This window comes from Melospiza georgiana, chromosome Z (genome assembly GCF_028018845.1).
Source record: "Melospiza georgiana isolate bMelGeo1 chromosome Z, bMelGeo1.pri, whole genome shotgun sequence".
Taxonomy (NCBI): domain Eukaryota; kingdom Metazoa; phylum Chordata; class Aves; order Passeriformes; family Passerellidae; genus Melospiza; species Melospiza georgiana.
The window spans coordinates 29,339,745-29,356,316 of NC_080465.1; the positions used below are offsets into that span (position 1 = coordinate 29,339,745).

Sequence of the window (16,572 nt, forward strand, 5' to 3'; positions counted from 1 at the left end):
GGTACTGAATTCTGTAGCAGGAAGTGCCATTACTCTCGTTAAGTCAGTGGGAACTCAGCCGGCTTGATACACAGCTTGGCACCTAAATTCTAGAGTAATCCAGGCTAAGGTTTTGAGCAAAATGCAAGTTAACTAAAACAGGCTCAATTTCTCTGGGTGCTTCCAACTTACGTATGTATCCAAAAGGGGTTTTGGACCGTCTTTCATTTGGTTCTTCCTGTATTGATCGAGGAAAAGAGCTCAACAACTCAACAGCACATTTTTGTTCGTTCATCAGTTAGGTTTTTTTTCTTTTTATCCGTCTCTTTTTCAACGATGGAATCTTCCGGAAAACGTGTCTGCTATGAAGCTGAGTCTGCCCACGGCTCGAGCCTGGCAGGATTTCAGGGGCGACTCCCCACGAGCGTGCCGGCCCAAGCGGTCCCGGGCCTGCCGTCCGTGCTGGCCCCGCCCCCGGGCTCCGCCTCCGCCCGCGCCTGCGCGCAGCGGCAGCAACGGGGAGCGGGGCGGGGAGCGGAGCGGGGCAGCTGCCCGTGCGCGCCCCGCGAGAAGCGCGGCGGAGAGGCTGACATCGGCAGCGTGCGTGTTTCCTGCCAAGCATGGAGGTGTTCCCGTCCCCCCTGGAGTCCGCCAAGTTCATAGCCGAGCACAGCAAAGATGTTTCCGTGGACGAGGAGGGAGCGCGACGGGTGGCGGAGAGCCTGTTCGACAAAGCCTCGACAGCGGAGTTCGGGCTGGCGGGGTGGAAAAGCCTACACGAGCTGAACCCCCGGGCCGCCGACAAGGAGGCTGTAGACTGGGTGTTCCTGGTGGACACCCTCAACTTCTCCTTCTGGTCCGAGCAGGAGGAGCGCAAGTACCTTGTGAAGTACAAGGATAAAACCTACAGTGGCTACTGGTCGCTGTGCGCCGCCGTCAATAGGGCCCTGGACGACGGTCAGTGAGCGCCGGGGAAGCGGGGCCGGGCCGGGGCTGTGGGCGGGGGGCATCGGAAGCCGAGCGTCGTGTATTAAATGAAGGCAGCGCCTCGGAACTGGGACACGCTCTTGGGAACTGCTGCTCGCCGTGTCGGTAGCTGTGTGTGTGCAGGCGTCCCGTTGAGCTTGGGGAAGGGAACTGGAAGTGCTTTCAAAATACCCTTGTACTGAAACTACCTGACTCTTGGCTGTATCTGGGCTATTTCTTCCATTCAAGAGACTTTAAGGATTTCTGGTAGTCAGCTGTGTGTGACTTGGGTTATTTCACATGTATTCTTAAGTTAAGTTTGCATATTTCCATGGCAAATGAATAAATGAGGCATAAAGTGAGAATCCTCTGGACTAATCAAATGCTAGTGTCTAAAGTAAATCTGAAAACCCATATGCCCCTCAAACCAATATTTTAAAACCAGTATTTTAAAGTTTTGCATTTAAACCCAGTACTTTAGCATTCACTCTTTTTGCTGTTCTCAGAAAAATACTCCCCAACCGTTAGTAGATATAGATGAAGGTTTTAATTAATTTTCTGCATAGTTATTTAGTAAATGAAGGGGGTATTAGCATTAAGACACTTTTTGTAAACGCACAGCATGATTAGGATTCATGGGAAAACAGGCCTATTCTGACTAAACTAGCTATATACTGACTATATTTGCTAGTGTGCTATGTAAACATCACACTTAAAATATGAAAACTAAGCAGCTGGGGAAATGGCATACAGAAAGTAACAACAGTTCTATGGTTGTATATTGGAAGTTTGCTGTAGAGGAAAACATTTTATGCACTCATAATTTTAATTGTGAGCAGCTCTGTGGATGTGGTTATTGCTGAAAGCAAAGGTAGGTTTAAGAACTGATGGACTTCTTAGATCTTCCTATAGAAGTTCTTTCCTTTAGCAGACCACTGTACTAGGTCTATATGTTATGTTATGTGATAGCCTAACTATCTTATTTTCACTTTTCTGAAGGAATACCTATCACCAGTGCGTCCTATTTTGCCACCATGACGCTTGACCAAGTTAGGCACGTATTTCGCTCTGACACAGAAGTGCCTTTGCCCTTGATTGAAGAAAGACACCGGGTGCTGAACGAAAGTGGAATAGTTCTGTTAGAGAAGTTTGGAGGGTCCTTCCTCACCTGCGTTAAAATGAGTGAGAAGAGTGCTCAGAAACTGCTACATCTCATACTGGAAAATTTTCCTTCTTACAGAGATGAAGCTGTCTTTGAGGTAAGTTTATTCTAAAGCTCTGGAAAAAAATCCTACTATTTAGTAACAGTAAAAGACACTTGATAGTCCACAACTAGTCAGGACAAGAGTCACTTTCTTTTTCCCACCGGAGGAGTACCTTTTTTCTCATATGCTGTTTCTTTATCACTTTACTGTAATTCAATTTGGTATATTCTGAGTTCCCAGTTAGATCACACTTCCTTTGTACTCCTTAAAAATGCATAGTATTTGAGATAATTCCTGCCTGAAAAATGGGAATCCTTTTTCTTTTTCCCACTTGCCTTGTATTGCTGACAACCTTCCTCCCACCATCTTCTTTTTCTTTTACCTTAAGACTCTCTGCAGCTAATGAAGGAAATGAAACTCTGGTAGAGTTAACGCACAGCTACTGGGACTCCACCCTCTAACGGCTGTTGATTCAACAGGCATTACTCAAATTGCTACAGATTAGAAGTAACCCACAGTTTTACAAATGTTGATAGTATACTGAAGCATTTACTGACAGAAACTGATGGGAATTAAGCAGAGATCATATGATATTTTTTGTCTCCCAGTTTCCACCTATACAGGCATGTTTTTCATTTAACACCTGTGACTTTGTAGCAGCTCATGTGCTCAGTTGCATGTGAAGTAGTACTCTGCTGTTACATCATTAAATCTAGAAGACTTTGTTAGTGACAGTACAGCCTATACTACTGGTCTGTGCAGTCTTTTCAGCTTCTTGGAATACCAGTCACTGAAGCTTTGAACCTATTGCATTTATTGCCCTTCAGTAGGAGGTGTCATTTTATTTTCTTCTGTCTCCTGCTGTGAAGCAAAATATATTTACATAAAAAATCAGAGGTTCTTTTGAATTATTCTTTGGAGCTACTGGTTTTGTTTATTTGGGTTTATTTGGGTTTTTTAATGTAAAAAGTAATTTTTTGACAATTTTTATGATCAAAATGGGAATATTTTCTAAGTAAAGTGATATTTTCTTATTTTTATAGTGACTGTACTCATTGATGTTATATCTTTCATGAGATGATGATGAGTGCTTTATAAAGCAAACGTCCTTAAAAGCAGCAGCAGACTACAGAATGAAAAGCAGATCCAAAAATGATCCCAGACCGTAAGCACTGACTTAGTAATAAAGCCTGTTGCATGAATATGGAAGCTTTTTTTCTGCTTTCACTAAGCAAGATGTGTATTTTGAAGGTGATGACATGGATCACATTATTTTTATGGCAGCAGGTTGAGCTCTCGCAAGTAAGACTTCTAAAGGGTTAGGAGGGAACTGGAAAGATGGTGAAATATCCAACAGCAAGCCAGTGCTTTTCAGTAACTCTCCAAAGGAGAAATATATATAAGTTAAGTCATACATTAGAATCATACTATCAGACTGCTGCAGCTGACCTTCTAGGGAAGCTTCTAAAATTAGCACAATTTTTTGACTGTATCTTTTTCCAAATACATATACAAAATACTTTTAATAATTACATATGTAATCCCAGAAATGGCCAGTGTTAGTTTCTCTGAAAAAGAAAATGCAAACCAAGACCAAAATCCCCAAAACATTTTTTTCTCCTTGGTGGATAATTCATATTTAGATGCTGTGCTGTGCATTTGATTCCCAACAGCAGTTTAAGTTTTAGACTATATTGTACTCATATATCAGGGTTTTTGTGCTCTGACAGAGACTTAGTGGAGTCCTTTTTGATCTTCTCCTATATTGTATGTTTTCATCTTTTACTTACCATCCATTACCTGGGACTGAGGTTGTAAAATTCTCATGATCCTATTCTTTGCTTTTTTTTTTTTAATGGCTGTGCTATCACATTTTTCTCTTTGCCAACACCATACTCCTCCTTTCTTTTAATGTCAGTAGGTCATAATTAGGTATATTCCTTAATATTAGCACATTGTACTGCAGAGAAGATGCAAATGTTCCTGTACATGGTACTATTTCCTGAAAGGCAAAGTGTTGCAGAAAAAAAAAGATGAAAGAGATATAGTTGTATTGCCATGTTGAAAAAAGTTCCATTTTTGATAAATGAACTACCTTTACAGTCTTTCACAGGCAGAATCAGAGACTAGGTAAGGGTTTAAAGGACTATACCATAAGTGGGTCCAGCCTCCCTGCTCAAGCAGGGTCATCCCCAGAGCACTTGGCACAGGATTGTGTCCAGAAAGTTCTTGTGCATTTCCCAGGAAGGAGACTCCACAGTCTCTCTAAACAATCTGTGCCAGTGCAGTCACTTCCACAGTAAAGAAGTTTTTAAGTTCTTCCAATTTGACATGTAGTATCATCCACCTAGTGATTTTCCCTGCTTTCTGATAAATAGTGGGAAAATTTACTCAAAATGCTTCATAGTCCTTTTCACATTGAGATTTTTGTATAAACTTAATATGTTCTGTACAACAAAAACGTTAACAATGAAACAATGAAATTATAAATTTATCTGCTCAGCCATGAGTCCCAGACAATATTTTTTTCCTAATTAAGCTATAGCATGAAATGAAAGGCCCGTTCTAATTCCACCTTCCTCTTCTCTTGGGAAATGGTGTGGTGCTAGAGACAATCACTACTTTACTACTGGAAAATTCCTAACACTATGAAAGAATCACACCCTTGCTTTGGGACATAGGAGCAATGATAAAATTTGGTCTGTTAATTATTTACTTCTTGTTACCACTTCTCGTGTGATGTTTAAGGTGGTGTTTTGTTGTTTAAAGTACAAAATCATTTATGTTCTCTAGAAGAAAGTTTGTGCATTTATGTCAAGTATAGCATGAGGCATATGGAAGGCAGGAGTTTTGAGGATGTTTTGGAAGTTGTTCTATGAAATGTAGTTGAACTTCCCAGTATTTTTGGAGAATACCATTCAAGGACAAAAAATATGATTTGCTGTCAGGAATAGTTGCAGCATCTTGGCAGTAAACAAAGAGGAGCATTCATTAAAGTTTTCACCAGAATTCTATTTCTTTAAGAGTACAGATAAATGGATTAACAAAATGTTTTAATTGTCTAGTACAATACATGCCTCTTATGCCTCTCTTGTCAAATTAAAAGGTTGGATGTACTGCAGAGTTTCTGAAAATTAATGTTGCTGTTGTTCAATTACAGTGTTTACCAAATGGCAGTAAACAACTCTGAATGTGTTTTGAGATCCAGGCATATTCTAAACAATTTTTATTTGCTGCAGTAACTTCTATTATGTTACTTTTTTATTTCAGTTTATTTTTGAGCATTCCACATAATCCATGGTTGCATTTTGATATTGTTTAGATTTCAAGATATTTAAGAGTGTTGCAGTTTTATTCTGTTCTAATTAACTAATGTCTGCTTAACAATATGAAATGGTTAATGGTTATTTGCTATATTTATTGATCAGGCACTAAAACAATCCATAAATTCCTTTCTTTAGAAAAAGAAGGTGTCTTTCTACAAACGGGCACAAATACTTGTGGCTGACACATGGAGTGTTTTAGAAGGCAAAGGAGATGGCTCTTTTGATGATATATCCAGTCTGACAATATTTGCTGACTACAGAATTCCACAAGTTCTTGTTCACTTAAAAGCAATGAAGTATTCTGAAAAATTAATGAAGAAACTACGGGAAGGTTTGTTCTGTCCTTGAGAATATCAAGTAATCTTACTGCCCGATATTGTAGACTAAGGCTAGTTCTAAAAAATGATATATTGTCCATGTAAGGGTTATGTGTCACATTTTTCCCTCTAGGGATTTCTTAGGTACTGGGAGGAACTTTTTCTCTAGCCATGATCTTGAGTGAGATCTCAGGGTTACTTTTTTTATAAAGACCTAACTGTTTTGTGGATTAAACATTGATATGGGAGGGATTAAAGAGATTCAAAGATAATTTGAGTTTCTGAATGAATTTCTGAAAATCTGCTGTTGCAAAACCACTTTTCAGAATGAGAATAGTTACAATTTTTGAACTTTACATAAAAGAAACAATGATTTTTGTCATTAATTCAAATTTGTAAAAGCATGGGAATTCCCCTGAACTGCTAGTTAATAAGCAAAGTAGTAACAATAATAATAATAATAAAAAATAATTATATAACTACTATTATAATTATAACATATATATGATTTCATTTTTTAACCATGATTTCATCTTCCCAATACTTACTAACCATGAATTTTAGTGAATAAAAATAAGCCAATCTCTTTTGCACTGTAAAATGACTGTATTTAGATGTAGAAGTGCTATTATGCAATTTCAGGAATACTCAGGAAGAAAAACAGATTAATGCAATCGCCCATGAACTTTAAAAGAATGGCTGTACGTGTATTTGTGTCTTTATGCATATCTATATAACTAAATAGCCATCATAGACATTCTGTCCTTCCATGAATCCTAATGAGATGATTACCATTTAAACAATTCCACTGTTTTTCTTTACATTCAGTTCCTCTGGGGGGTTGTTTGTTTTCAATTTTAAAATCTTAGACTTCAGTCATCCTGGTAGAAAATATACTATGAAGTATGATAATTATATACTAAAAAGAATACTATTATAAAAGACTATCTTTTTTGTCACTGTAAGCAAAGAAATGATCATATGATTTGCAGTACACACTGCTCCTAAAGCAGTTCCTTAGAACACTGGCTGTTGCTTGAATTGAATGGGAAGGAAGCTTCTAAGTGCAATATGGTAAAATTAAAGTAACCATTAGAAAATGTGTAGCAACACTGTTAACAGTTGCTGGGTAAGTCATGAGAACTAGAACCCTGCAACAGAATAAATGTGAAGGGGAAAAATTCACAAATTTAGTCAGTCCTTGTCCTCCTGTCTGCTCCATATAAATGGATTGCTGTCTCTTGTGTCTGCAGGAACACTTTTCCAGTCTGGAGACAAAGAAGAGGTAGAGATCCGTGGCTGTTCTATTTGGTGTTGTGCATTGATTTGTAAGCACCTTCAGGAGCTCTATCAGAAGAAGGGTCAGGACATGCATGGAAAAATCAATGCAGTTTTACTCGATTATTATCTTTGGGATTATGCCAGAGATCACAGGGCAGAGATGAAAGACATCCCGTTCCACCGAGTACGGTGTATATATTACTAAGTCTAGTCCAACAGCTCTTGTATTGCTGCCATATCTTTTGAACTTGCTTTTTCATATGGTGATTTGTCATGCGCTGATTTGGAACTGTTAAATCAAATGCTTGTTTTCTAGTGATGTAGTAACAATGTGCCTTTTCCCTATTGTTTTATTACCTTTTTATTACCTTTCTTTTAATCTTTTGCTTGCCCTGACTGGAATTAACAGTGTAAACTTTGCAGGCAGCCCATGTTAAGGTAGGGTTTATTACTCCTGCTTTGACCTTTGTATTGGTGTATGTGGCTACCTGTGCGCACAGCCAGATGTGTGTGCAGATCCTGTGGTGTACCTTGGTGTACCTCAGCCCCTCCGTGTTCCTGCCTGTCCCCTGTCATACCTGCACAGAGGTGGCAGGTGCTTGGCAGATGCTTTACTGCTCAGAGATGGAAGTGTAACCTGTCCAGTCGTCCAATAAACAGTGTGGTGACAGACGTGCCATGAGGGTGTGTCTGTGTTTTTACTGCTAGGGGTGAGATGGGGGGGCTCAGTCCATGCAGTGAGGGAAGTGGGAAGGGAGGGGAGGAATCACAGAATCACTTAGGTTGGAAAAGACCTCTGGAATCATCAAGTCCAACCTGTGACCGAACACGAGTTGGTCTACTAGACCATGGCACTGAGTGCTATGTCCAGTCTTGCCTTAAACACCTCCAGGGACTGTGATTCCATCACCTGACTAGGCAGCCTGTTCCAATATTTAATCACCCTTTTTGTGAAGAAATTTTCCGGATGTCCAACCTGAACCTTCCTTATCACAGCTTGAAGCTATTTCCTTTTGTACTGGCACCTGTTGCCTGTGAGGAGAGGCCGAACGCCATCTTGCTACTCCTACCTTTCAGGCAGCTGTAGAGAGCAGTAAGGTCTCCCTGAGCGTCCTCCAAGCTGAACAGCCCCAGCTCCCTCAGCCGCTCCTAACATCCCTTGTGCTCCAGACCCTTCCCCAGCTCCGTCGTGCTTCTCTGGACACACACAGCTCACCGTCCTTCCTGCACAGGGGGGCCGAGTCCCGGCAGGGCGGGAAGAAGGGCGGGGATTCGCGCCGGTCCTGCCGTTGGGGGCGCTGTGCGCGCGGCGGGCGGCCGGCATGGCGGCCGTTGCCTAGCGAGGGTCGCAAACAGCGCGGGCTGCCCGCCGCCGCCTGCCCTCGCTACGGCCCGGCGCGACACGGCCCGGCCCGGCACGGCACGGCAAGGCACGGCCCGGCACGGCACGGCACGGCACGGCACGGCACGGCACGGCACGGCACGGCACGGCACGGCACGGCACGGCACGGCACGGCACGGCACGGCGGCCTCTGCGGCTCTAGCGGCTCCCGACCCTCACGCATGATACGATCCCGGCCGCTCCTCAGGTTTGGAGACGTTGCAAACACGGAAAATCCGCTGGGCCGCGCGCAGAACATCCCTGCAAGCGAAAAGGTTGCATGTATGTTTGCCTCTGCCCTGTGGGAGCCGCGGGCGTCGACACCCGAGTGTCTCTCTTGCCTTGATGTTTTGGGAATGTTTCATATTCCCACGTTCTTTTACAAAGTAGATTCTTAGGAAATACGGTTTCCCTGCCACACCCGGGACATGATTTGTTAACTTGTTTGTTTAGGAATATAACTTTAAAAAGAGAGTAAGAAATATTGGCACTTAAGAGCAGCACTTGCTAGGGGGCAAAAAAATAATGCACCCATTCAATTATCATGCAAAACGTGTTTTTATTCTGTAGATAGTATATTTATGTATCTGTTTCTGATTGGCCATGTCCCAAATGATACAAGTCATTCTCATGCTTTGCTTATTTGTTCCTGTGCTCAGTCAATAGAATGGGGCTTTTCTTTTTTCAAAGTTCAGCCAAGTCTTCGAATTAAAAGGAGTAAAATGAAATGCAAAAGCTCTTCTCTTCACTGCCATGAGATAACACTGTTTTAAGCTATTAGTTTTCAGCAAACTTGAATTTTTGGAGCTTAGCTGATTTCTGCCTGTTCAGTAATACAGCTTTCTTGAAGACAATGTGTGTGAGAGCACGAAGTTCAGCAAACTTTACCTTTCATGACAAAAATTCTCAGAGTTAGCAACAACAATGCAAAATATGTGTGTGGGATCCCATGCAGATTTTTGAATTCTAGTGAAAAACAGCTATAAAGAAAAGCAATTCCTTAATATTTACAAGTGTACTCCTGTGCAATGCTTATGCTGTAAGAATGAATATGCACCAGGCAGGTAAGCAACCATGTATGCTAAAATTATAATTACTAAAAAATAATTACATATGTGCCTAAAGTTTCAGATCAAAATCGGAGGAATGTTCTACATGTAGTAAATAGATAAATTTAAAACCACACTTCCTTGTGCTTGTTGAGTTAGAAATGTTTGGTGCTTGATAAGTGGAAAGACGGTATGTATATACAACTAATGGAGAAAAAGGTTTTGTTTGACTGATTTGTGTTGCCTACGCAATATGAATGCAGGAACAGGAAAATGAGAGGATCCATTGTAAGCCTTTGCTTTACCAACAGTGTTTATTAAAACTCTTACAATATTGTTGCTTTGTATGACTGTGTTATATTCAAATAGGAAATCAGGCAACTTTAAGTCTGCTAACCTGGAAATAAATAGTTGCAAAAATAATTTATTAATTGATTATATAGTTATTAATAGAGCAGCATTTATATCAGGTAGTTTTCAAGATTGTTATGTTGCTTACATGTTCCTTAGGAAATCTCGGCTTTTCACTTCAGGAGATATATTCTTTTGTATTATATAACATGGAAAACTTTTTTCTTAGTTGCAGACAGCTGTGAATGAAGTGAACAGAGCCGTGATGACAGATTTCTTCTTGACTATGTGAATACTGAGTGGGAAGCACAGTGGTGGAGTCTGGCATGGAGGAGATCCCAGTTAAAGTTGCAGTCCGAGTCAGACCTCTGCTTTCCAAAGAAATACTTCACAACCACCAAGTGTGTGTCAGATTAGTGCCAAATGCTAAACAAATTATCATTGGAAAGGACCATGTCTTCACTTTTGATTTTGTATTTGGCAAAAACTCAACCCAAGAAGAAGTTTATGCTGTTTGTATTAAGCCTCTTCTAGTGTCTCTGACTGAAGGATACAATGCTACAGTGTTTGCCTATGGACAGACTGGTTCTGGGAAGACTTACACCATCGGTGGTGACCACATTGGTAGGTTATAGAAAGGTTTTTGGTTTTTGGAGATTTTTTAATTGGTAAAGAGTGCATTTATGCAAGTTAAATATTTATTACATAGCAGATAATGCTGCATAGTTTTAAGGATCAAGGCAAAAACCTGTAGTAAAAAAACCTAAAACTTCCAATTGTTTATGTGATAATTAAGGTTCTAAAAACTTCTCCATAAATTAGACTATACCAAAAATATCTAAGAAAACCCCAATTTGTTAAGTGTTCTTTCACATTCCACATTTTAACATGCAGTTTATATTACAGCTTTTTTTTTCTGAGATATAGTGGTTTTGAAAATTTTTACTATACTTATCTTACCTTGCAAATGTCTTCATTAGGCACTTAATTATTTACTTGCTCATTCTGTGTTGGATTTGTTTGCTTTTTTGGGGCTTTTGAGAGAAATTTCTGTGACATCTGAGAAATTTATGCTTTAATTTTTCCAAATTGATATAAATAGAGTATTGTAAATATTTTGGCAGAGTCTTCCTTTTATTTAGAATCATAGGATCACTGGACTGTGTAGGTTTGAAAAGACCCCTAAGATCTTAAAGTCCAACCATTAACCCTACATTTCCAGGTTGACAACTAGGCCTATTCCATTGGATGACCACCAGTGAAGAAATTCTTCCTAATACCAAATCTAAGCCTCCTCAGGTGCAGCCTGAGGTAATTTTTTCTTGTGCTGTCACTTTTTGCCTGGGAGAGGAGAGTGACCCCCCTCGCCCCAGTTACACCCTCCTGTCAAGTGGTAGTAGAGAGCACTACGGTCTATCATGAGTCTGCTTTTCTCCAGCTTAAACAGCCCCAGCTCCCTCAGCTGCTCCTCCAGACCCTGCCTCAGTTCTGTTGCCCTTCTCTGGACACACTCCAGCTCCTCAATATCCTTACAGTGGTGGGCCCAGAACTGAACACAGCGCTGGAGGTGTGACCTCATGAGTGCCCAGCACAGGGGGACAATCACTGCCCTGGTCCTGCTGGCCACACAACTGCTGGTACTCCTCAGGATGCCACTGGCCTTCTTGGCCACCTGGGCACACCTGGCTGGCCTGTGATCTGCTGCTGTCAACCAGCACCCACTGGTCCCTTCTGGCTGAGCACCTTTCCAGCCACTCTGCCCCCACCCAATCCATGGTGCTTAAGGGGATTGTTGTGCCTCAAGGGCAGGACCCCACAGCTGGCTTTGTTGAACCTCATACCACCGGTCTCTTCTGCTTATTGTTGTAACTTCACTTCCATTCCCTTCACTAGCAGGTATTTAATGTTCCTATAAGTACCATTGCTAGCTAAATTGTTTTGGTAGTGGATGTCACAGTCTAAGGCTGATCATAGCTCTGCAATTACACCCTTTTAGTTTAATGAATATATTTACTAAATTAATACTTAGATGTGAGCAACCTGTTAGTTTTTTGGTAAAAGAGATTCTTTTTGTTGTCTCATAGGCAAACAGCTTCCATAGTCTTGGATAAAGAACACAGATGATTAATGGAAACATTGTCCTATGCTGACTATGTAAAACAAAAGTACAGTTTGGCACCAGTGTTCCATGTTTATGAAAAAATAGGAAATTACTGGTAGTGTTGGTCATAAATCTTGTCTCGCTATGTTACTGATGATTTTGCTTTATATAAGTAGAATTTATAGTTTCTCAAACCCTTGAGATGTCATTGCTAACCATATTGAGTAGGGATAAAGAAGAAATCTGTACTCTGAGGAGTATAGTTTTAAAGCAGAATCCATATTTTTCATAACTTTCATAACTATAAAATTATGTAATTAAAATCCTAGTACTGGATTTGAATCCTAGTACTGGATGCAAACAAAGTTTCTGACACACACACGAAAAAACATTACAAAAATTCTTGTGAACGATGAGCTCTTCAGATTCCTTAGTGAATTGCATATTAAATATTGCAGGCTGCTCTCAAATTTCAGTCTTTGTAATTTATGTTACAGAATGACTGCAGTTTTCTGTGGCATTTGTGCTTATATTTTAGCATCAGTTGCAGTGGATGAAAGGGGCATAATCCCACGGGCTATTCAGGAATTATTTCATCATATTTCTGAACATCGTAATATTAACTTCCGTGTGAAGGTATCCTATATAGAGGTTTACAAGGAAGAACTTCGAGATTTGTTGGATTTGGAGACCTCCATGAAATATCTACATATTCGAGAAGATGAGAAGGGAAATACAGGTAGGATTCCAGCTCTCAAATTTGGTGTTTTGTGTTTCAGTTTCTGTCTAAATTATTCTTGCTTTCTCTTGAAAGTGCTTATTCACTACTAATGAATAAAAGGAAAAAAATTATTAATATAGGCTCAGTTTAGCTGTTTGGAAACAGTTTGAGGTTTAGATGCTTGTCAGCAGTATAGATGTTCTATTAGATAGATGGAAGTGGCAACAAATGGTAAAGTAAATAACACAGTTATTGTTTCTGCAAGTGCTGTCTAGAAACAAAATAGTATGCGATTATTCACTTGAATAAATATTTTAAGATTAAACCATTGCTTCTTCCTTCAAAATTACAATTGTTAAGTCAATTATATTGTAAATATCTGCTCCCCTTTTACAATGAAATGAGTGGAAGAGACCACTTCATTAAGAGAAGAGGAAGTAGATATTCTTAGAGGCTTTGAGATTAATACTTGCCCTGTAGGTATCCTGTTCACCCCATGAAAATGCTAGAAGAATCCACATCAGAGTTATTTTTTTCTCAAAGTATCTAATCTGGTTTAGGTTTGGATTTTTTTTTCTTTACATTCTAATTGTTGTGTTTAGTCTAGTATTCTTAAACTGTTATATTAAGCTGTCATGGGTTTTTTGTCTGTAGCTGGGAGAAAGCACTAGTTCAGCACAAATCTTGCAGACAGCATCATTGCTTCAAAAGGATCTCACAATACATTTTAAATTATTTATTTTCTTCGGTACAGTTAGAGTAAGCTTCTTGTTCTAGGATGCTTTCCATCTCTCATTAAAAGAAAAACATGATAAAAAAGATTATTAGTAAGAGTACTTGGTAGAAGTACACTTACACTTTATTAGATTACTAAGAGATACCTGTCCCAAAGGCCCAACTATCTGCACTATTCAGAATAGAAATTATTTTCTTAGTACAGGCTTGGAATAAGTTTTACTAAAAACTTTATAGTTCTTAGTCTTTTTTTTAACTGGCAGAATATCCTTTGAGCTGATTTTGCTCATATTTTTTCTAGGTAGCAGCACGCTGTAAATTGTAAAGGTAATGTGCAGTGTGCAATGTGTAAATGAGTTGTGTCTTGTGTCTAAGATACTGTTTCAAATGTTATGGCACAATAGGCCCCTACATTAAATATCTGCAGGTTTCAGATGTGTTGTATCTCATGCTTTGCACACATTGTGTCTTCAATTTCTATGGCCATATGCTATGACTTCATAGGTAGGGCATAGCCATAGCAGGCTTGTATTTTCTCTAATACACTATTATAGGTATTGCTGTAAACTATTGCTGAAGAATTATCATTATAAACTATTGCTATTTAGAATTTATTAAATTATTCTTACTTTCATCTGGTTTGGCGTTTGAAGTGATTGTCGGTGCTAAGGAATTCCAAGTAGAATGTGCAGATGAAGTAATAAGCCTGCTGGAAAGTGGCAATGCAGCTCGTCACACAGGCACAACGCAGATGAATGAGCACTCTAGTCGATCTCATGCCATTTTTACCATCAGTATTCATCAGAGGCAGTCTGCAGAGTATCAGAATGCTGCACAGGATTCAATTTCTTCAAAGTTTCATTTTGTGGATTTGGCAGGATCAGAGAGGGTAGCAAAGACTGGAAATACTGGTGAACGCTTCAAAGAATCAGTTCAGATCAATAGTGGTCTCTTGGCCTTGGGAAATGTCATCAGTGCCCTTGGAGACCCAAAAAGAAAAAGTGTACATATTCCATACAGAGATGCTAAAATCACTCGTATTCTGAAAGACTCCCTAGGAGGAAATGCCAAGACTGTTATGATAACATGTATAAGTCCATCCTCACTGGACTTTGATGAATCTTTAAATTCCCTCAAATATGCCAACAGAGTAAAAAACATTAGAAATAAACCAGTAGTAAATTACAACCCAGAAAAAGACCGAATTGATGAAATGGAACTTGAAATCAGATTGCTTCGGGAAGCTTTGCAGAGCCAGCAGGCCCGTAATCAGCAGTTACATGACTTAAATGAAGAAAAAGCCCGTATCAGTTCACTTGAGGAGCAGCTCACTCACCTTCAGGCTCAATGTTTCAGTTACAGAAATTGTGTAGATGAAGCCTTACCTTTTCTGGTTGATTTGTATGATGATGTTAGCTTAAGAAGAAGTCAGCGGGACAGGTTGCAGAGCTGGATCACTATGGTACAGAAAGTAAGGAAGGAAGCTCTCACCATCCAGGAGGCTGACACAGGCACTGAGACCAGCCCAGTACCACATCACATTACAATACTTCAGCTGAAGAGGGAACTAAAGAAATGCCAGGTATTTAATTATAAGTTGTTTATTTAAATGACTAAGTAAAAAAAGCAATCTGCCAAAATTTGAGCTATATTTTGAAAGATGGATAAAATTGTCACCTGTACTTAATTTGACAATTAAATTTAATTTCCAGCTTTGTAGAATACTCTTTGGCCAATCTCTGGTATGTAGGTGTTTTGTAATGGATGTTTGAATACACAATCAGTGACAACAGAGATGAGTTGAAGTAATGTTATATTTTCTCTAGTCAGTTTCAAGATGATTCTTCAGGCTGAGCTGTTTTATCTGTTAGATATTTGGTTTTAGCTATGCTAGTATGCTAGGTTTGGCTGAGATGAAGTTAGTTTTCTGTATAGCATCCCCGAGGGTGCTGTGTTTTAGATTTGTGACCAATACAATGATAATAAGACAGTAATGCTTTTGCTCTTTCTGAACGGTGTTTTGTACAGTGACAGGCCTTCTGTTTTTCTGCCTGCAACCCCCAGTAAATAGATCGGAGGATGCATGAATAGTTGGAGACACAAACATGAAACAAAGCAGATGACCTGAACTAATCAGAGAGATTTCATACCACATAGTGTGATGCTCAGCAATAAAAAGGGAGAGGAGAAGGTTTAGGGAGACTTAGCTGTATTTTACCCAGAACTGGCTCAGCATTACTCAGCCTTGGGAGGTGGTAGGCAATAGCTTTTGCATCATCTCTTTTGTTTTATTTTCTTTCTCTCTTGCACTTCATCCTCACTTACCGATCAGTTTCTATCTTGACTCACAAATTTTCTTGCTTTCACTTTCCCTTTGCTCTTCCTCTGTCCTCCTAGGAGATGGGGGTAGGGGGAAGTGAAGAGAGCTCTGTGTGCTTAGCTACTTCCTTGGATAACCCACAACAGTCTATTTTGGAACCCAACCTGTGGCTCAAGGCTTTCAAAATAATAACAGATTTGATGACAGTGTGCTAGAGTAAACTTGTTAATACCTGTGTGGTTGAGATGTTTAAGGACTGTTGCAGGTTATGAAGCTGCATATTTGCTTTGGGTGCTGATTTGTATGTGTGTGTGAATATTTAGATGCTTGATTCCTTTCTAGCTGTAAAAAAGCCTCCAAGAATCATTAATGACTATTTTCAGATTTTGCGATTTTGTTTGCTCTTTATTACTTGGTTTTCCTTTGCTTGGGAGTGCTATGACAAAACCACTGTCCATCAGCGTAATCTGGTACTTGGGTCTTACACTGTGGATGTCCCAGTACTCCAAGAACCACCTCATGGATAAAATCAGCAACTATATTTTACCGTCTTCTTCCCTGAGAGACATTTTGCAGAGAGAGAGGGAAAAGCGGGTACCTATCCCTTCCTCTCCTCCAGAACAGTTTTTTATAGTTTTGGTGTAGTGGCTTCTGAGTTCCTTCAGTATCCTTATGTAATCAGACTGTTCATACTAATGTGTTGTGATCCCAACTTTGATTAATGTTCATAAGGTTAAACAGCTATTTGGGGTTGCCACATGATTTGAGCATGCCAGGAACATGCTCTAAGGTGATTGATCCCTGGGGTGTCAGTATGTCTGGGAGGAGAAGGGCAGGAGC

The 16,572-nt window shown here is 39.9% G+C and overlaps 2 protein-coding genes across 2 annotated transcripts in view; both read left to right on the forward strand.

The window, feature by feature from the left end:
• Positions 1 to 510: 510 nt before the first annotated feature.
• On the forward strand, positions 511 to 7,744 carry QNG1 (Q-nucleotide N-glycosylase 1). Its single transcript, XM_058043693.1, has 4 exons — positions 511 to 936; positions 1,945 to 2,204; positions 5,612 to 5,807; positions 7,047 to 7,744. Exons 1-4 carry the CDS (start codon positions 600 to 602, stop codon positions 7,277 to 7,279), a joined length of 1,026 nt encoding a protein of 341 aa, XP_057899676.1. The 5' UTR covers positions 511 to 599; the 3' UTR covers positions 7,280 to 7,744.
• An 887-nt stretch (positions 7,745 to 8,631) lies between these two features.
• KIF27 (kinesin family member 27) overlaps positions 8,632 to 16,572 on the forward strand; it is a 30,885-nt gene continuing 22,944 nt past the window's right edge. The window contains exons 1-4 of the mRNA XM_058043695.1: positions 8,632 to 8,737; positions 10,085 to 10,479; positions 12,495 to 12,695; positions 14,066 to 14,994. Of these exons, the coding sequence (XP_057899678.1) occupies positions 10,182 to 10,479; positions 12,495 to 12,695; positions 14,066 to 14,994 (1,428 nt within the window). The 5' untranslated portion in view covers positions 8,632 to 8,737; positions 10,085 to 10,181. The remainder of the gene's footprint in view (positions 8,738 to 10,084; positions 10,480 to 12,494; positions 12,696 to 14,065; positions 14,995 to 16,572) is intronic.